Below are 22,791 nucleotides of genomic sequence, written 5' to 3'. Positions count from 1 at the left end.
TGCTAAAAGGTACCATAGACAATGAATGGGGTAAATTATATAATAAATTATATACTAAACATATATGCAGTAAGTGGTATAGCATCCAAATTATTAAAGGAGTAGTTAAGTGAGTTATAGAAAAAAAATAGGCCATAAAACTATCCTAGTGATGAAACTCTGATATCCCCTCTCAGAACTTGATAAATCCAAACAAAATACAAACAAGAATGAAAGTAAAAAGGTAAATAGAATATTAGAAAAAGTTAGACATGACAGACCTTTGGCATGAATTAGACATGAAGGGTGACAGTATCAGAAAGTTAGAAAAGCAAGGAATAACCTACTTGTCAGATCTAGGGAGAGGGCAAGAATTTATTACAAAGCAAGAAATAGAAAGCTTTACGAAATGTAAAAATACATAATTTTGTTTATGTTAAATTAAAAAGCTCTTGAACATACAAAACCAGTGCAACCAAGATTAGAATGAAAGTAGAAAGCTGGGAAACAAACTTTACAGCAAGTGTCAGTGATAAAGGTCTGATTTTTCAAATATATAGAGGACTGGGTCAAATTTACAAGAATACAAGCCATTCCCCAATTGACAACTGGTCAGGCAGTTTTTAGATGAAGAAATCAAAATTATAGGCATATGAAGGAGTGATCTAATTCACTTTTGATTAGAGAAATGCAAATTAAAACAACTCTGAGGTATCATACCACACCTATCAGATTGACTAATATGACGAAAAAGGAAAATGATGAATGTTGGAGAGGATATGGGAAAATTGGAACACTAATGCACTATTGGTGGAATTGGGAACTGATCTAACTTTTCTGGAGAGCAATTTGGAACGATGCCCAAAGGGCAGCCAAACTATGAATACTCTTAGATCCAGCAATACCATTACTAGGTGTATCAGTAACTAAGGTGGGAATTTTTGCTGTTCTTCTCTTAAGTGCCTTTAATGATTCTGGCCTTTTTTGGAATGGGGCAGGTAAAATGGAATCTTCTTTGCCTTGGAGTGTTTCTTTGCCCTAAGACAATGTAATGACAATCAGGGCAAGACTATTTGTTGTCTTTTCCTTTGGAATGCTGAGGTAAGTAAGTACCTTTGGTGAGTCTTGCCTTTCAAATGTAATGGAGAGCAAAATGGGATTTTTCACTGTTCTTTGAGTGCTTCTTAGCACTGAGGTAATTAAGTACCCCAGGGTCCTGAGATGGGTATACAAGATCCAAGCTTGGTGTTTGACTTTTGGGGCTCTCACTCACTGTAAGAGTGCCCTGTGACTCTAGACAAGCCATTGTTAAGAGCCCTCTGGCTTTGAAGAAACCCATACATTTTGTTTGGAGCTCTCACTCACTGGAAGAGTTGCACATGACTCTGGGCAAGCCATTGTAACTGCCCCCTGGCTTTCCTAACTCAGACATTGGTTTGTATTTGGTCTGTTTATAATGTATGGTTGTAATTCATTTGTATTTGCTCTGAAGTTCAGGTTGCTGGCTTTTCCTCCTGAACTAAGTGAATTTATATATGTATATTTGATTAAAGTGAGATTGTTAACCCCTTAAAGTTACTTTCCTTAGTAAAGGAGATCAAAGAACCTGTGTTAATAGCTTCTTTTTCTGGTCTTGTTGGGTTTTACACCCCACAACAGCTGCTAGCAAGATTGTTGCTACACTAGGTTTGCATCCCAAAGAGATTATATAAAAAGGAATATGACTTACATGTGCAAAAAATATTTATAGTAGCCCTATTCATGGTGGCAAAATGTTGGAAATTGAAGGGATGTCCATCAATTGGGAAATGGATGAACAAGCTGTGGTATATGAATGTAATGGAATACTATTTTTTTAATTTAATTTTATTTATTTAATATTTTTAGTTTTCAGCACTGATTTCCACAAGAGTTTCAATTACAAATTTTCTGCCCATTTCTACCCTCCCCACAACTCCAAGATGGCATATATTCTGGTTGCCCCATTCCCCAGACAGCCCTCCCTTCTGTCACCCCACTCCCCACCCATCCCCTTTTCCCTTACTTTCTTGTAGGGCAAGATAGATGTTTATGCCCCATTGCCTGTATATCTTATTTCCCAGTTGCATGCAAAAACTTTTTTTGAACACCTTCTTTTAAAACTTTGAGTTCCAAATTCTCCCCCCTTTTCCATTCCCACCCATCCTCCCCTAAGAAGGCAAGCAATTCAACATAGGCCACATGTGTATCATTATGTAAAACTCTTCCACAATACTCATGTTATGGAAGACTAACTATATTTTGCTCCTTCCTATCCCCTTTTATCCACTTTTCTCCCTTGACCCTGTCCCTTTTCAAAAGTGCTTGCTTTTGATTACTTTCTCCCCCTATCTGCCCTCCCTTCTGTCATCCCCCCACCCCTTTTATCTCCTTCCTCCTTATTTCCTGTGGGGTAAGATACCCAATTGAGTGGGTATGTTATTGCCTCCTCAGGTCAAATCCAATGAGGGCAAGAATCACTTATTCCCCCTCACCTGCCCCCTCTTCCCTCCCAAAAAAACTGCTATGTCTTGCCACTTTTATGCAAGATAATTTACTCCATTCTACCTCTCCCTTTCTCCCTCTCTCAATATAGTCCTCTCTCATCCCTTAATTTGATTTTATTTTTTTAGATGTCATCTCTTCATATGCAACTCACCCTGTGCCCTCTGTCTATATATATATATAGATATATATATAGATATAGATATACATATATATGTGTGTGTGTGCACAAATATATATATATACATATATATGTATATGTACATGTATATGTATAGATAGATAGATAGATAGATAGATAGATATTTGTCTATTCCCTTCAGCTAACCTAATACTGAGGTCTCATGAATTATACACATTATCTTTCCGTGTAGGAATATAAACAAGACAGTTCAACTTTAGTAAATCCCTTGTGATTTCTCTTTCTTGCTTACCTTTTCATGCTTCTCTTGATTCTTGTGTTTGAAAGTCAAATTTTCTATTCAGCTCTGGTCTTTTCACTGAGAAAGCTTGAAAGGCCTCTATTTTACTGAAAATCCATTTTTTGCCTTGGAGCATGATACTCAGTTGTGCTGGGTAGGTGATTCCTAGGAGTTTTCTTTTTGGGATCTTTTTCAGGAGGTGATTGGTGTTTTCTTTCAATTTCTATTTTACCCTCTGACTCTAGAATATCAGGGCAGTTCTCCTTGATAATTTCTTGAAAGATGATATCTAGGCTCTTTTTTTGATCATGGCTTTGAGGTAGTTGAATAATTATTAAATTATCTCTCCTGGATCTATTCTCCAGGTGAGTGGTTTTTCCAATGAGATATTTCACATTGTCTTTGATCTCATCCCTTCTAGAACTAATCTTCATACAACACTGATGCACATTTCTTTCCCCTAGGGAACTAATTCTATAGCAATTAAGGAGTGGACCAGACTTCCTTTATCTAAGATGCTATTCAGGTTGCACTTTTAATAGGAGGTTTTTCCTGATTCACCCAGTTATTTAGGCATTCCCTCTCTTGAAATTAATTTGAATTTTAAGAAATATACTTTGTAATTATCTGTGTACATATTGTTTCCTGTTCTTAAATCCAGTCAAATATAATCTCCTTGTTTTTGTCCTCATATTCCCAATAGTTAGCATAGTTCCTTGCATGTAGAAGGCACACAAATATTTACTGAGTTGACTTTCACAAGCATAGTACAAATGATACTACTTAAATTGATTTACAGATTTAGTTATATTCATTATTATTACCAAGGAGATAGTCTATAGAATTAGAGCAAAAGCAAGTGAAACAACAACAAAATTTATCTGGATGACAAAAGGTCTAGAATCTCAGGTAAAGTATATGAAAAAAATATGAATGAAAGGAACATGAATTCATCAGGCATCAAACTATTTTACAAAGCATTTGTGATTTTTTCTGGTCACAAAAACAGATTCAGAGAAAGGACTAGATAAGCAATAAACTAAAGCGATTTCTAAAAAAATAGTAGCTGGTTTTTATAAACACAGTCGTAAAATTACTGGGAAGCTGAGGAGGAGGTTAGATTCCTATTGTAATTAAACCTCATGGGAAATCTAAAAATCAGAGTGACAGACAGTAGGATTAGAAAAAAATTTTTTATGCCATAAACTACCATAAGCTCAATATGGATATATATGAATAATATTAATTCTGAATATGAAGTCAAATTATTAAAAGAAAATAAAAAGTGACAAAAAACACAAGGAGTAAATAAGATCAGGTATTTTTTGAAACTAGGTTAAATAGAGAAGTCTTAATTAAACAATGAATAGAATTGATTTTAAGAAAACAAAAGACAAATACTATTACATAGAATGAAAATACTTAGCATCAAAAATCAATCATGTCAAAACAAGAATTTCTAGCATGGGGAAATATTTGTATCATTAACAAGATATCCAAGATAACTAAGACAAAACACTGAGATTCATTTCCTAGTAGATGAAATATACTTTCAAAAGAAGATTTACCAGCTATAATTTATAATATGTATGTATGTTCCAAATCACCAGTATTAAGAGAAAGGAAAATTAAAATTGTTCTTAAGTCTTGCCTATGGAAATTCGCAAAGATGACAAAAGATGAGACTTCTCATTCTTGGAAGGGCTATATAAAGACAGATAAACTGATGAACTGCTGGTTAAGTTGTAAGGTAGTCTATTCATTCTTAATATCAATTTCAAGTTTTGCAAGAATAGTTACTATCATACACTTTGACCCAGGGATTCAACTACTGGGCTTTTATCTCAAGGAAGTAAAAGACAGAAACAAAGGTCTAAAATATGGCAATATGTTAATAGCAACACTTTTTCTGCCAGCAAAGAACTAGAAATGAAGTGGGCGTCCATTGATAGAGGAATTGCTGAAAACATATGTGAGTGTAAAGGAATTTTATTCTGTTGTAATAAATCATGAATATGAGAAATTCACAGAAGCATAGACAAGGTGGATGAACTGAAACAGAACAAAATAAGTAGAAGCAAAAGAAAATTATATTTTGATTCACAGCCATAAAATATAACCTTTATTACCAATATTTGGTAATACCAAATATTAGTATTAAAAAGGGCATTTTTTATTTGGTTTAGATTAGTTTAAGAAAAAGATTGAGGTTTTTGAAAGCATCGCAAAATTTCCCTAATGCCGTGTAGCCTGGGTCCAGTTATTTGCCCATCTGTGGAATCTATCAGAGATACCAATGGACTAACTATGTGGAATATCCATTCAGAGGCACCTCATAATTTAGGCAATAAGAATTCTTCATCTATTTAATTTTTCCTATGTAGTTAATTAGATTCAACACTCCTGAGTGATTTTTTTTGTACTTATAGATCTCTTCAAGAAAGGACTGTGATGTTCTGGTCTCTTATATAATTGGTAGAACATCAGCTGCTAATATCTGGAGAACCTTACAGTATCTAAGGAATTCTTCTTCACTTTGGCTTCTGTACTGGACTTTATCATTGTTAGTGATAAATGTCTTTGGCAATTAACATCCCTATCTTATGTTTCACTTTATACTCATAATCATAATGTCATTAAACAAAGTTATTTCTATTATATGATACAAGGAATTTTATATAAGTTTAATATTTCATTTTTGAATTTGCAACCCCAGTACTTAACAGCTTATTACATAGTAAGTGCTTAATAAATGTTATTCCCTTTCTTTTCCCTCTCTCATCTTTTCTTTTTTCCTTCCTTCTTTCTTCCTTTCCTTCCTTTAGAATAGGGAGTCTGTATGCTCTATTTTCTAGATATTGGGGATTGCAAAAGATTGATTGCCATCTATACCAAACCCTGTACTTGCAGGTGAAGAAAAGAGTGGTCAAGAATAACATTGATCCTCATGAAACATATTCATGAAGTGAAAGCAGAATGACTTGCCAAAAGCTCCTGGCTGACCAGGATGAGGTTCATAGGCCCTCAGAGGGCATGAACATAGAATAAGAAAAGTTATCAACAACGATCTGTCCAAGGAGGAGACTGAGAAATGATTCTCCCCCATCATCACCTTTACATACAGTTCTCTTCTACAAACCTCATTCAATAAAACTTGCATACACACCCACCCACACCCACACACCCACACCAACACCCACACCCACACACCCACATATATATATATACATATACATATACATATATATATATATATATACATATACAAATTTAGCACAGCACTTTTTGACCTATTTGATCTTTCCTGCTTTTGTTTGGTACCTGCTTAATCCTCCCTTTCTTTACAGACCTCCCAAATTACAGACTCCGTTTTCCATATCCTTAATCTTAGCTCATTCGATGTCTACATCTGTGCTAACTGCTAGATCTATGTTATTTATACTTGTAAATAATTGGTCTTCTCTTTCACACTGTTTCTCTCACTTCAGTGTAACGGGGAGGGATTTCTTTTTCTTATACTTTAACTAAAGAGTGGAAACTTGGTTAGCTCAGTGTTACTAGAGTTCTTTAGAAGCAGAAGTAGTAGGTTCCCTGTAATCAGAAAGCTTCAGTTAGAGACTGGGTGATCATGTCTCCTGGAGGATGTTAAAGGGATTGCTGATCTCATATGGGTGGTCAGTTTAGTTATGATTGGATTGATTTATTCAGTGGAAGTGTTCAGGCCTTGTTCATACATAGTAGATAATCAAAATATATATTTATCTTATCTGGTTAAGGTATCAGGGTGTAGCATCTTGTCACCTTCTCCAGGTTGGTGGGATAATTGTCTAAGGTGACACTCCACACCCACACCCAGACACTCATATTCTGTGAGTTTCTTCAGGTACTCTTTTGACCTTCCTATATCTATCCTCCCCTCCATGACAGACATAGCCACAATGTCCTGAATCCTACCCTAAATATTAGAACAGGATTCTAGATCCTAGTTTTCTGAATAATTCCATACCCTAATGGGATCAATAAAAACATTTTCTTAGGCTCCATTATGGAATTATTCAATCAATTAACAAACATTTATTAAACAGCTACTATGAGCCAGTCCTTAGGATTGTGAAGAATGGAAGTATATCTACTCTAAAAGCAATCACATGTGGGAAGAGAAAGACATTAAATAGTTCTTAAATAAATTATTGTATTGTTTCAAATATAAGCCACAAACAAATATAGGCCATACTTTTAAACTGAGGTATCTTGTATGGGGAATATATGTGTGTTAGGGGGTATGTGCGTATGTGTGTATATAATAGATGTATATATTACATATTAAATATATACATATGCATATATGTATGCGTGCATATGTATGTATATATACATACATATACAAATATGTTACATACACAAGTGGTATGGCTGTCTCTATGTGACTTGCAGGGAGGCAAGAATAGCCATCTCTAGCATTTTCTCCTTTTACCCTTCTTCAAGGGAAACATTAATACCTGCTAGAAGGGGAAGCAGGTGGCTGGGACCTGAAATTTGGTTAGTCTGTTGCAGAGAGAAAGAATACCAGGCTAGAATTACATGTCTACCTCTGAAAATATTGTACGGCTAGGAGATGTAGTTTTTAGGTTCAATATTAAATTCTGATTTATCTTTCTTACAAAAGGAAGGCTTCAAGGTTAATATTGAAAGTTTGGTGCCTCCCCTCCCCTGCCATCCCACCAAGTTGATAGAGATCAGAAAATCAGAGAAAGTATACCTACAAAAATATACATTGGGAAATACAGAGTGAAGGAGCTTCTTTGGGAGCTAAGTAATGAACTCAACCAAGAGTCCTAGATGTAACAACATTGCTACTTGCTGCTACTGTGGCTGTGTAAGAACAACAACACCAGCACACAGGAGGGCTACTAGCACAGGTTCTTTGATCTGCTTTTCTAAGGAAAGCAACTTGAAGGGGTTTAATTAAACATACATATATCATTCACTTAGTCCAGGGGGAAAAGTCAGCACCCTGAACTTCAGAGCAAATGCAAACAGAAATTACAAGCAGAAATGATATAAACAGAGTAAATAACACAAATCAAAACACAGGTTTCTATCTGTCTCACCACAGCATTACATACACAGTAACCAAAAAGACAAGCACCAACATCCGGGTTCTCAAAACTGGGGGGCTCCTTAACAGCTATCTGGAGTCTCCACACCAACACTTTTCCAATGAGTGTGCCACAAACAAAATGCTAACCTCAGAATGTATACACATTGCGCACACACACACACATATATGTACATATTTATATATATATATATATATATATATATACACATACACACACATGAAAATACACACACACACACACACACACACATGTATATATATTAACAAAAGGGTGTGGGCCTTCCTACAGACAAAGCCAAGGCTCAATCAAAGGCACTCTGTTGCCTTAGTGCTAAGAAACACTCCAAAAGAAAAAAAGAACAGTAAAAAGTCCTACTTTGCTTACCCTTACATTAGATCTCACCCAAAGGAATAATTCCTCAGATTCTCTAGTGTAGCAAGCTATGCACAAGGCCATGTTATAGATTGCGAGCTCCTTTCATGTTGTTCCTTTTTTTTTTTCCCTCAGAGTCACTTCAGTGACTTGAGGGGTTGGCATCACATTTCTTTCTTGAGTCTGGAAACTAGAAGATCCCAGAGGATACTAGAGAGATTAGCTCTCTTTTCTCTCTTACTCTTGCCAACTCTATTTCTCACCTATATATGAAGCTTTCATCCTCACCAATGAAGAAAGAGTTCTGTACAATTGGGTTTTAAGACTCAAGTTACATACATACATGCAAACACACATACAAATGCATATACACACATATTTAAGGCTATCACAATTTTCTTAGGGGTTAGGAGGTATTTACAAAGAACCAGCAACACCACTGATATATAAATGATAATTTTGTTATGGCACACTTTAACTAGAATAATGAAATATGAAGGTATAAAATGGAACACTAGGGAGCAGAGCAACAACAGTAGAGGATTCAATAGAGCAATACCAAAGGAAGAGGATTTTGAGGCCAAGAATGCCACAAGTGTCAGTCACCAGAATTTTGGATGAAATATTCTGCTTATGGTAGAAAAAAAGATAAGGTCAGCTATTTTCCATTGGAGGAACTAGCCTTGGATTTTTGATATCCAGGTTCTAGCATGTTCTCCATATCTCTTACTCTTAAATAAGTTAAAGGTGTATGAGTCCTTTGTCTCTCCCACAAGAGGCAGCTACTCCCTCTCTAGTGGTCAGGCCTTTTGGTAGAAATAGAAAACCAACTCTATTTCCTCAGATAACACAAGCAGGGGATCTAACCAGTGGTGAAAAAGTATTCCATTCTCATTTCCAGCTTCAAAAACAGAGAACAGTTTCTAATAGGTTAGTATAAATTTTTAGAAGAAATTATTTCCAAACAGTGTGGCGAGCAAGGCATTTAATGCAAATTAACAAATGTTACAAAAGTGAACAAAGAAAAAGAATATATATATATATATATATATATATATACACATATATATGTATATATGTGTGTGTGTATGTGTGTGTGTGTGTGTGTGTGTGTGTGTGTGTATATATATATATAGATACATATACATATATATGAAGATGGCATTCCATCCCTGGAGAGCACAATCTAATTAAAAGGTATACAAATATTCAGAAGTGACACCAATGATAGACTATTCCAATTCCATTTGAAGTTGTTTATTCTTATATTTGTCCCATCATAGTAGTCTGTTAGTTCATTACAGATTTCATTTTTTATGAGTACCATGAGAAAAATAAGGTAATGTTGTTTTTCTCAGAAAAATCATTTGTGAAATAAGGTTTTAGTGAAGGGATTTGAGAAAGGAATAAGGTAGATTTTTTAAAAAAAATAAGAAACTGCATCATGAGTCACTTAATTGAAAGTACAGAGAATAGGATATTTTGCTCTGTTTATTGTCTGTTGAGTACCAAAAAAACCCATATTTGAATTGCTAGAGCAAAACATAAATTTACTGGCTCCCTTCTCAAAATGATTCTCCCATCACAGAATCCAATGCTTGGGTTAAGACCTCAACTCTATTCAGCCACCGTCTGGCTACACAGATCAAAGCATAAAACAACATATATCATTATCAAAGTGTTTGTCACTATCATGCAGGATGTGCTAGACAAGACCCAGATGGAAAAAATAACAAAATCATAGATTTATATTTGAAGAGGCCTAAGAGTTCATCTAATCCAGCCCCTTTATTTTATAGATGAATTAATTTTGTTAGAAAATGGAAAAAGGTGAATTGATAGTAAGTAGGCCATAACATATTTGCAATCATGATCAATATTAAATATGTACTGTAAGTGCCTCCCACTTCCACAAAAGAATATCCATATGTTTAATTTGTTTCTGTATTTGTATCTACCTATAAGTATACACACTATTTCTTCCAATGTAATATAAGTGACAGAACAGAAATCATTTCAGTTTTATGCTTGTTTCCAAGGATTTGGCACACAAATAAAATGCCTGATAAATGCTTATTGATTTATTGAGAGATTTCACAGAAGAAATCTATGAAAACAAAAGGAAGCAGCTTAGTTTGTGACAAGTGACTGATAATAAATGAATAGGCCAAGTTTTGCCCTGGTACCCTGGAAATATACAGCAACACAGAGGAAAGATTCCAACATGTTCAGTAGATTACCTATGAAGGAAATATAGAAAAACATGGAAAAGAATTGGCCAGAGTGAAAAGATACGGACAGATTTGCAGACTTCACTGATGTAGGTAATACCCAGACTGATCAATTAATAGATCGATAGAAACATCAACATGTAACTCTTTGTTTAGCATTCATTCCACAAATGGAATATTTATTTTTCTATATAGTTGAAACATTTCTTCAAAAATAAAATTCCCTGTGTTGCTAATAACTGATATTTTTAGATATGAAGCAAATTGACTTTTTAGATATGATCCAAAAAACTCAGATAGTTAAAGATGAGAAGCAAAGAATCTCTACACCTAATAGTCTTTCAGCTTTGTGTTAAATCACAGTATTTTTGCCTGGGAAGAGTTTGAAAATAAGCATTTGGCAAGTGTCTATAATATTGAGAAGAAGGAATAGAAGCAAAGGCCAAAGCTGCTTTAAAATGAGACAAAACGTTTTAGATTGAAAAACCTTCAGAGAATCATATTATAAGCTAGAAATGTAATCAGTGAGATATCCTCATATTTTATAATGAGAATTATTGAGGCTATTACTAAACACAAGGAGATGGACAGTCAATAAGAAGTTTAAATTGACATTATCTGTATTGTTTGGAAGACAAAAATGGGGTTGCAGAATGGCTTATTTATTGACAGCAAACCAAAGAAAAATTAAGATCCACAAATTCAAGGATTGTCTGGAACATGCTTCTAACAAAAATGGATCTTTGTCTCCAGCTGGAGTTTTTGTCCCTGAATGACATAATAATAGCAGCAGTAAATAGCAATGACAACAAACAAAAATGGATATCTTTTGAGGTGCCTCCAACTTTCTCATGGAAAAATTAATCAAAAAGCAAATACTTTTTTGTTGTTGTTTTAAAGACAAGTCTTTTCTACAGAATATGAGAAGCTTTCATAAGTACTATAGAAAATATCATATTACATGACATTCAAAGTAACATACAGAAAGATGAAAGGAGAAGTACACAAAAGAGAGTGTTCTGTAAGGAAAAGCACTGAAGCCACACCCTGAACTTTCAAAACATTTTTCAAAATAATGTAAATCTCAAAGAACTTGTGGTCATCTCTTGTGTATAATACTTAGAAGTACATGTTTTATATTTATACTTCATTCAGCTCTATGTTAAATCACAGTATTTTTCCCTGAGAAGAGTTTGAAAATAAGCATTTGGCAAGTGTCTATAATATTGAGAAGGAATAGAAGCAAAGGCAAAAGCTGCTTTAAAATCAGACAAAAACTTCTTAAATTGAAAAGCCTTCAGAGAATCATATTATAAGCTGTTCTTCTGTTCTCTGGGATAAGTTATGAGCCTTTGTAGGAACTGTGCAGCTCACAAGGTTACTATGGATGAGTTAAATCAGAACTAACCTGATTATATCTTTGGGTTTAAAGGGTGTGGAAAATAAAGTTTCCTTGATTATCTTTAGGAGCTTTTACACGGTCCAGGACCATGTATAGAGGAATGGAGGATGGGGGAAGAAGAAATGATACAAGTGTTACCATTCATCGGTACTATAATTACCACAATCTGGTCACCTGTAAAATATGGCAGCTAGGTAGCACAGTGGATAGAATGCCAGACCTCAGTTCAGGAAGACTCATGTTTATGAGTTCAAATACGGTCTCAAACTCTTACTAGTTGTGTGACCATAAATAAATCACTTAACCCTGTCTGCCTCAATTTCTTCATCTGTAGAATTAGCTGGAGAAGGAAATGGAAAACTACTCCAATACCTTTGCCCGAGAAAATCCCAAATGGGGTCACAAAGAGTCAGACTCTACTCAAATCACTGAACAATAAAAATAGGGATAATAATACTTAACAACATTTAACCCAGGGGTTGCTGTGAAGCTCAAATCAGAAAATGTTTGAAAAGCACCCTTAGGAAAAATCTCAGAATCATTTATAGTACCATCACCACCAGCATCATCATTCTTGTCTGGGCATATGAAAGCCTGACATTCCCAAATCAAATTTAAAAAGGCATGGGGGTATCAAACACTGCCAGGTTTAGGAAAAAAAAATCTGTAAGTATAGTACACTTGTTTTAGTACCCTGTGCCCCTACTGGTTCTCATTTCTCTCAAACACCCATTATCTGTCTGCAATGGAAAGTCCTCTAAAATTTTCCTTCATATTTTAAAATTGTTGCTACCTATTCAGATTCTACCACAATGCAATTCCCACCACCATTTCCATTCGATTAAAATTCTCATTTCCTTAGTTCCTTAGTTCTTTGATTTGGGTTAGCTGTTTAGTAGAAATCAATCTATTTATGTACTTATATCTCTCCATGAGATAGAGTCATATTTTATATAGTATATTTGGAAAAGAATCATCTCAACCCAAAGGAGTGAATTTTTAATAATAAAACTTAAGAAATTGTATTAGACAAGTGATGGTGGTGGTGGTGATGATGGCATTTGGGAAGGGTACAGTACAGTGCTTCATAAATTATACTCTATGGGCTTAATCCACTTAAATAATCTCCTGATTAATTTTCCAACCTTCAAACTTTATACAATACTCAAACATCCTCCTCACCCTAAAATAATGCATCCTGATAGATTAAGCTTTTTAAAACACTGATTTAATTTATTTCACTTCCATAATCAAGTTCTATAAGTCCTCTGCCTATATGACAAGTTTCTTATAGTCATATTTAAAGTCATTCATAGACTTGTCTTAATCTGCCTTTCTGACTTTATCTTTTTATTCCACCCTCATGAACTGTCAAATCTACGCAAACTGCTTTATTGGATCTGTCCTGACCACACTCATCTTTTCCCATGCATTTTCTCTTGTTATATTCCACCTATCTTTCTTCTTTCTCTCTACCTTTGGAAGTCATAGACAAAACTGAATTTCTATTTTTTTTCATCATACCACCTTCCCTTTACCCCTGAGTTGAACGTGATTTTTTGATCCTCTAAATTCCTAACTCAGTTGTTATCTTTTCAGTTTACGCTACTATCATGTAACAACTATTATTTCATTGAATAGTTATTTAAGTCATTTGGTATTCAGGTTGCCATTTGCTTTTCTTTCTATCATCTAGTTTCTGCTACCAGGTAGTGAGTTTTCTAGGGACTGGGACTATGTTGCAACATTTGTATCCTCATCATCTAGCCTTTAGTATATTTCGCACCAGTGAGCACTTAATGATTTTATTTGATTTGAAATACATTATGTAGTTGTCTTAGGTGTGTCCAACATAACTAAAATGCATGAACAATAAATATGTCATTGTGACTTATGGATACGTCTCATTAAGCTATAGTCAAGTCTTGTCTATATTTTAATATTGGCATTTCAAAATAAAGGAAGGAAGAAAACTGGAGAATGATATGGGGGTCTAATAGCAACATAACCCCTTGGCTCCCAAGCTTCTCCCTGAATAACATTGCCAAAGGGGTATTAGACTCCAGAATAGATGGTCCCAGTGTTCATCCATTTAGGGACAGCTTTCTGAAGTTGCCTGTGGGAACATGTGGGCAGAAGAGATTTACTATCTTGTGTGTGTGTGGAAAAAGGGCTCAAGACAAGGTTTAAGAATGTGTATCTGAGGTCTGAAAGCCTAATCTTTAGCTTCTTTTCTTCCAGGACTCTGGTAGACTTCTGTTGCAAGATGGCAACAATGGGAACTAATGGGACTCTTGCTATTGGCTCCAGTTACCTGAAGGAGAGACAGGAAGAGACACCAAGAGACTTTCTTGTCTTCTAGCCAAAAGTGATCAGTCCTTCACTTATATTGCTTACTTCCCAGCTATATTTATGCACTCTGTCTCTCTCTGTCTCTGTCTTTCTGTCTGTCTCTGTCTCTCTCCAAGAATACACACACACAAACACATAACACACACACACACATGTGTGTGTGTATGACAAAAAAATCCACCAAAATAAAACAATGGGGTGCTAAGTTTTTCTAAGTGAATTTAAGACTTGGTGTGGATAGATTTTTTGGGGGAAATCCTTTGATTCTATAAACTTTAAATTTCAAAGGAAGGGATACATAGGTGGAACAGTGGATACAGCACCAGCCCTGGAGTCAAAAGGACCTAAGTTTAAATCTGGCATCAGACACTTAATAACTGTGTGAACCTGAGCAAGTCACTTATCCCCATTGCCTTCCCCCAGAATAAAATATCAATGGAATAGAACATACTAAACCTCCTTTAACATGAGCTGAGGCTTGAAGAAGAGCCTTCTGTTGGATATCCCACAACCTATCTGACAAGCAATCATATAGCTAATGCCTGACGACCTTCTGTGAGATGCCCCACTACGTACTCTACAATGAGGAAACCCATTCCACTTTAAGAGAGCTCCAGTTATTAGAAAGCTTATCCTTATAATGAACTAAAATTTGTATTTTGCTTCTCCCACCCTTTGCTTCTAGTTTTGAGCTCTGAGACAAAGCAGACTGTTCCTAAACCCTCTTTCATGGTAACCTTCAAATACTTGAAGATAGGCATAATCTCTTCTAATTTTTTCTCTTTTCCAGACCAAATGCTCTGTTACCTTCATTAGATATCCATATGCAAAAAGGCAATTTCCTCCTTATCAACAGCCTTCCTAAAATGCAGCTCCCATGACTGAACATTATGTTTCATGCATGGTCTACCTGGAACAAATAAGGCATTAATCTCAGCTCCCTAGTCTGGGACACAATGCCACCATTGATGTACCCTGAAATCCCTCACTTCCTTGGCTGCCACAGAGCACTATTTCTTATGCATAGGGAAAGACTTCCATGGGAAAGGAGAGGATGAAGTCTCAGGTGATGCAGAGGGGACCCTGGGCTGTGGGAATCTCTGCCAACTGTATGGAAATTAAGGCAATTCCAACCAAGTAAGGTGAAAAGGCTTTAGCTATATGCTTAGAAATATCAAAATGTTAAATAGAAAGACTATTTTGTTCAGAGCATTGCCACATTCCATAACTGGAGACAGACACTCTGTATTTGAATATCATTTATGATTCATGCCAACTGGGTGACCTTGGACATGTTAGTTAATTTATGTCTTGAGCTGTAATAACTTTCTAATCCATCTACTAAGATGAAGATGTTAGAAATCAGTGCAGGGGCTGTCCATACAGGTGAAAGTGTATATATACACATGAAAGCCTTCTGCAGTATTGAAGACATGGGACGATCTTTCATAAGAGACAAGAGAACTAGTAACGAAAGAGGTTTCAGAATCAGAGATAACAGAGCTAGGAAGTAATCCCCCCCATAACCCCAGGCCTGGACATCATGTTGCCATTAATGCAAAGCAAGATCATATTAACTTTTTTTGGAAAGTCATTTTGGTTATCTTCAAAAAAACTGCCAACTCTTTTGGTCTTTTTTTTTTCCTGGATATTGCTATACATTTGACTGTCTTCAGCTTACTGCGAATCTCCCCTGTTGGAGACCATGAGGGAAACTAAAAGTGATGGAATTAGAATTATTGCTTATTTTTCCTTGTTAAAAATTGTGATCAAACCTTTGTTTGGAAGAGGTGGTTGAAATTATTGACATAAATAACATTTGGGATTTGTTTTGGGATTTTGATTATCCATGAGATCTCTTTCTCCCATTACTATTATATAATTCACAGTAACAAAATCTGCATACAAATAGTTTTCTGGTGATCTGGGAGAGAGTCTAATTTACTCCCAGAAACTATCTTAAAAATTGAAAGAATCCATTTCATTATATGAATTTATAATGACTAGACCATGCTTTCTTTTAGTAACAGAGTTGAGGAGCCAGTCTTTGCATGCTCTCAAGTTGACCCAGTTTAAGAATCAGCATATATTATTTCAACATATTCAATAAACAATATACTTCCAAATTGCCAAATAGTGTCTAAATCCCGAAAGATGAGGTGACAACAGTACTATGAGGAATTGTATTGCTGGTCAAGAGGTTGAGAAGTGTGGCATCAACAACAATACAGAAATGCATAGTGCAACATTCAATATTTAAATGTAAGGGGTATTGCTTCACCAGCAAAAAGGGTCTTTCTCAGGCTTCTTTTGTTACTATTGCCATTAGAGTGTACAATGAATTTTCTTACTTGTCTTCCTTATACTTTTCAAATATTTGATGGTGTCACTTATATCGGAGATAATTAAGAGCTGTGAAAGAAGTAGCAGCTAATATGTGTGATTAAAATATAAGCTTATTTTTGAAAGTATTTACACAAGTAGAATTGTTTTAAATTATTTGATCATTTCCCATAGAAAATTTTCCATCTCCACCCATTTGATTCAGCAAATAGAAACGCCCTAAAGCCTCTTTATGCCTCAAATAAAGAGGTTTAAAATTGCCTGCTATATAAATCATACCCATTGAAATGTAGAGAACCATAATTATTTTGTATTTGTAAGAGTGAATTCTGGATCTTCAGGTGTGTCATTTTTATTTTAGATTCTTTTCAGAGGACATGGATTTCAGAGGGCATGGATTTGTTAGTCCTCCTAGTAAGTAAAAGTCATACAGAAAAATTGTGCTTATTCATTTTTATTTACAGGTTGTCTTTAAAACGGTGGGGTTAGTGTTGGTGTGATAGAGTAAGACAACAAAGTGTTTTTATACAATGTACTACAATTTTCAACTTCATTCAGATGCAGAGGTAGAGAAAAATAATCACTTTCTACTTTGTACAATTTGTTATTAATTGAAACCTGACAAAGAAAGTAGATTTTTAATTATGATCAAGAGTTATTGCTTAACTATTAATGTGTGTGTGAGAATTTTTCTGTTCATGTGCATATACACATACATGTATACATATATGTGATGTAGAATTTTCTTCAAATATGTGTGACTATATATATATATATATGTATATACATGTATGTTGGAGAAAAGTTTTGGCTGCAAATATTTCCTGAATAATTTGTCATTCATTCTTTTTTCCTTGTCTAGCAAAATAGTAGCTATGTAAGACAAATATTTAAAAAAAAGTTGTTTCTAGAATGTTACCTTCCAACAATTTTTAAAAATTGCTGAACTTTAAGGTTCTGAGTTATTTTATTCATTTTTTTTCTAGTTGTGAAACCCAAGAAAACCAATTTTGTTTCCCAAACAGTTACTGGATATCACATAGGCATGAGAAATTTATCAACAAGGTCCAAAGGTAAGACAAATTATTTGAAAATGCACTTCATGCTTTAAATTTGGTCATCTTAAGAATTTTCATCATAATCAATAATACATATTAAGTTAAGAATAAAAGAACTTTTAGTTTTAAGAACTAATGATGAAACACTACCTGTTCTTTACCCTGATGCATAGTAAGGGAGATGAACTCCACAAATGGGATCAAGTATTCAATCATCTTTACAATAGAACAAAATGAATCTTACTGAAGATCAAAGAATTATAGATACCATGAAAAATAAGGAAAGAGACAAACTTATATCATTATAATAAAGCATACTAAAAGTGGAACAGAGCAAGTCCAGTATAAAAAAAGGCCAATCAACTATCAACTGCCTTAACAAATGATTATTTCATTCTTTTATTTGGCAAAATAATGAACAGTGATTTCAGTAGAACTTTTACATCACTTGCCTTTGATAAAATATTTCAGTTATGGATAAATAATGGATTCCAAAATCATGAGTGATAACAATTGCATATAGTATTATATTATAAAATATTTGATAAACAAAGAACAATCATACTACTATTATGTTATATAGTTTAGGTCAATTTAAATCACTTTAAATAACTGAACTGTGAGATATTCCTTCACAAGAGGCTTTATTAGCAGACACATTGATCCTCCAGTTCTTAGTGAATTGGCACCTGAAATGAGTCCCCTATAGATGTTAGAGTTAAAATTGGAGGGTCAAGATAATTATGGTAAGTAAATTTAATGGAAATATTAATAACTCACAATTATATAAGACTGAAAGGACTACAATTTTTTCCCTTACAAATCCCCAGTGAGATAGGCAATGGAAGTCTTATTAGCTCTGTTTTGTATAAGAAAAAATTGAGATTCGGAGAGATCATGATATTTCTGAGGTCCCACAAATTGTAAGTGTGGATTGGAGTGTATTTAAAAATAACATAATTTTCACCTTAACAATAAAATCAGAGTCACATAATGACAGCTTTTCAGTATTAAAAGGGATTCAGGAAGCTTTAAGTGTAGTACATACCTAAAAAGGAATCCTGTTACAGATTATCCAGCAAGTGAGGGAGACCCTCATGGAGCAACCTGTTTTTATTTAGGCAGTTTTAAATGTTAGGAAGTTTTAGTTTACATTGCCTAAATCTGGAACCTTTCAACTTTTACGCTTTCCTCTTAGATTTTCCATCCAAAGGCAAGCTCAAATGGAATATTACATGGAAAGTGTTTAATAAACCTTATGGCACAGGATAAGTGGTAAGAAGAAAGAGCAATTCTCAAGAATCAAAATTGATGTGCAAGGAGAAATAATTTTGCTCATTTTGACAGATAGTTCCAGAAGATGTCAAGATACTTAAAGTCCTTCATTACTGTTCTGTGTTAGGCTCCTGATCTGTTTCCCAAACTCCTCATCTATTTCCTTTTTTTCTTGTCTGTAGTATATTGTGATGATAATATTATTTCTCTTTCTGCCTCCATTGGTTATTCTTCAAATGTTTTCCACTGTGATTTTCTCACAGAAGTATATCTTCTTAATACATAATTCTGTTCTATCTCCCTTTTTATTTGTTGCTTCTGAAGTCCTTCATCTCTGTCCTTCAAACAATGAAATTACAGCTGTTGATCAAACAAACAAATGAATAAAACAAAACAAACAACCTCTTCCAGAGCTCGAGTCATATTCAAGTCCTGAGAGGCATTTTAGAAAGTCTTCATAATAAACAGGTTAAATTCATTGCTTTGCATTAAGCACTATAATTCCCCTTTGTGGTTACTTCCTTCCTTCTTTCCTAGTCTTCCTACATGTTAGCTATTGTGTATGATTGGATACATATAGACTGGTGCGTACATATAAACTGGATTCTCCTTCTCCCTTTCTTATCAATTGATATTTCTCTCTGATACACTAAAAATAATAATTTTGAAACCACAGATACGAGGATTAATAAATTAAATTTAACTTAAATATGTTTAACCTCCTGGGAAGAGATTTCTTTATAAATATGAAATCATCCTCTCATCACAACTCATTTATTCCTTTTATTTAAAAGAAAGTCAATATAACATGGTCTGCTTGAAGAAAAAAAAAGAACATGACAAAGCAAATTCAGGTCAAAGTATGAGGCTTTTAAGGCTCTGTTTTAATTTACCTTGTAGTTGTGAAATTTTCATTTAAAGAAACCAACAACACTTTTCATTTAGATAGGCAACATGCTACTGTGGAAAACTGGCTGTACCTAGAGTCAGAAACAACCTTGATTGAAACCAGTGTGTTGACCTTACTAGTTGTGTGGTTAGTGGCAAATCTCTGAACCTCCAGGAACCTCAATTTCCTTGTCTCTAAAATGCAGATGATGATGATGGTGGTGGTGGTAGTGGTGGTGGTGGCTGCTGCTTATGTTTATATAGTGCTTTACTTTTTGTTCAGCATGTTGACTTCACAGTTTTCTTACTTCTTATAACCTCCACCCCAGCCCCATCTCTGTATCTACTCTTTGATCCAGTCACAATGGACTGCTTTCTCTTCTTCCCATATGACACACCATCTCCCGACTCAGGGCATTTTTAGAGGCTGTCCCCCATTCCTGGAATATTCTTCCTTCTCATTAATGCCTCCTGACCTCCCTGGCTTTCTTCAACTCCCACCCAAAATCTCTCCTTTACATGTTAGCTACACAATAGATTGGGAACTCCTTTAAGGAATATCTTTTGCTTTTCTTTGCATCCCAAGTACTTAGCATTATGCATGATACATAATAGACACATAAAAATGTTTATTTTCTGATGGCAACTATTAATTTATTGTCTCATTTTTCTATAGTCACAATGGACCTAATTTCTATCAAATGAGAGAGTTTGGTTTTCAAAATTCAGTGCTTTTTATAAATGTCACTTTTTATTATTTGGTTTGTTAGTTATCATTTAATGAGTGGTCACAACTCAGTAAGTATAACATATAGAATATCAATGAGATGGTCCCTGACTTAGGACATATCTAGGGAAAGCATGTCTTTGAGTATTATCTAGGTTGAGGTGACAAAAGCATCATGTCAGATCTTACTGGCTCTAAAATATTACTTTTTGCAGATGATCATGTTTGCACAGATAGCTGCAAAATGGTTATATCTTTGAGTTTAGAGGGCAGAAGTCTCCAATTGAAGAAACCCCAATCTCTGAGTCTATGCAAAGCTCTTAAACTTCGTACTTTTGTAAAATGATGTTCTTCAGCCACTTCATTTCATGTATTTGCAGTGCAATCTTAGAATCATCATTGTGTAGGGATTATCTAGGACCTGCCTATGATGAATTTAAATTAAGATTCCTCTTAACAGTGCTTATTATCTCTGATTCTGAATTACTTTTCTCATTGCTGATACTCTTTTCCTATGTACTTATATGTTCATATGTCATTCTCTACTTCCCAGTACAATATAAGCTTATTGAGTACAATGGCTGTTTTTCTTTTTATTCTTTTTTCTTTTTGTAGTTGTATCCCAAATGTAGGGCCCTACCCATAAATTTCTGTTCCTCCTGACCATCCTTGATTAGTATTGAAAGAGTTGCAGCTTGGTACAGTAGAAAGAGAACTGGCCTTAGAGCCAGAAAGACTTGAGGCCAAGTCTTAATTCCAACACAAATAGCTCTTCAGCCTTGCACAAACTGCTTAACTTCTTTTGCTTTAGGCAAATCTCTAAGGCTATAAATTACAGACAGGATGCTGACCTGCTTCAATGGAGGGAGTTTTCTTTACCAGAGAATTCCTTATACCAATGAAAGGACAAGTCTAGTTCATGTCCCTATCCCTTATATAACTAAAGGATAAGATTAGATATGAAATCAAAAAGCCTAAACCATAAAACCCTGAAAAGCTTATTATTACAAAAAGCCTTCCATCTTGTATTTATCTTTTCCACTTGAATACAATTGGATGGGAAGAAAAACTGCATTGTTTATCTGTATATTTATAGGTATATATTATATAATATTTACATATAGAAATATATACATAGACCATATATAATATTATAGTATAATTATATGATAAATATCTAAATATATTGAATATTTCGTATTTATATAAATGTTCTATACATTTATATAATATTTATATATTATATATTCTTGTTTTTTATAGGTATAACTAATAATAATAGACTTTAAGGTTTGTAAAATACTTTACAGAATATAATGACATTCTCAAGTATAAGAATTTCCCCATAGCTACCCTGAGAAGTACGTGCATTTTATAGATGAGGAGACAGGCTGAGAGGAGTCAAGTGACTTTTCCAGGACTACACAGGTAGTAAGCATTTGAAGCAAGATTTGAATTTAGGTTTTCCTGACTCCAAGTCAAATAGTCCACTGAACCACCTACTTGCCTAGCTTGTTTTGCTATGGACTTTATCACTTAAGCCCTATGTTCTCTAAAATTTTAAAATATTTTAAATTCAACATAGCCAAATCTACAGTATTATGTTTTTTTGCCTTTTAAAGTAAGGGCAAGGATTGTGAAACAATAGGAAAAAACAGTAGAGCTGTATTTTGGGTATTTCAAAGAACAGAAATTCAAAATTTTCCAATATATAATTTATTTGTGAGATGGATGAAAATTGGAAAGAAAGAGTTTCTGGGTAATTAATGACAAATTTAGTCATTAGGCTAGCTTATAATCAATAAATTGATGGTCAGTGTTTCTCTTGGTAACCAAAGACACCTAATAGAGATGCTGAATGCCTTGAATATTATTTTGAAAGGGAATTCCCCTGACAGGAGAAATCAACCCTGGTGAACAATTAATTAGAGGAAGGGCATATAAATGAGGAAGTGGGCTAAAATCTTTAGCTCCTCCTGCTGAGAACTTGGCTTGATCATGAGACTCAACCACCTCTAGCAATCTGGACAAAGGAATCCATCCCTAACAGACCACTCAGGTTGATTTTCTCCTTCATGAGCTGGGTTACCCTAATT

At 34.5% G+C, this 22,791-nt stretch overlaps 1 protein-coding gene across 1 annotated transcript in view; it reads left to right on the top strand.

The window, feature by feature from the left end:
* The first annotated feature begins 17,124 nt into the window (after window positions 1-17,124).
* Window positions 17,125-22,791, top strand: part of LOC118829274 (glutamate decarboxylase 1-like) — a 49,308-nt gene continuing 43,641 nt past the window's right edge. Inside the window, exons 1-2 of the mRNA XM_036736281.1 lie at window positions 17,125-17,161; window positions 17,734-17,820. Of these exons, the coding sequence (XP_036592176.1) occupies window positions 17,125-17,161; window positions 17,734-17,820 (124 nt within the window). The remainder of the gene's footprint in view (window positions 17,162-17,733; window positions 17,821-22,791) is intronic.

Source organism: Trichosurus vulpecula, chromosome 1 (genome assembly GCF_011100635.1).
Source record: "Trichosurus vulpecula isolate mTriVul1 chromosome 1, mTriVul1.pri, whole genome shotgun sequence".
Taxonomy (NCBI): Eukaryota; Metazoa; Chordata; class Mammalia; order Diprotodontia; family Phalangeridae; genus Trichosurus; species Trichosurus vulpecula.
Note: the sequence above shows the minus strand (reverse complement) of the source record. Positions and strands in the feature narration are given on the sequence as shown.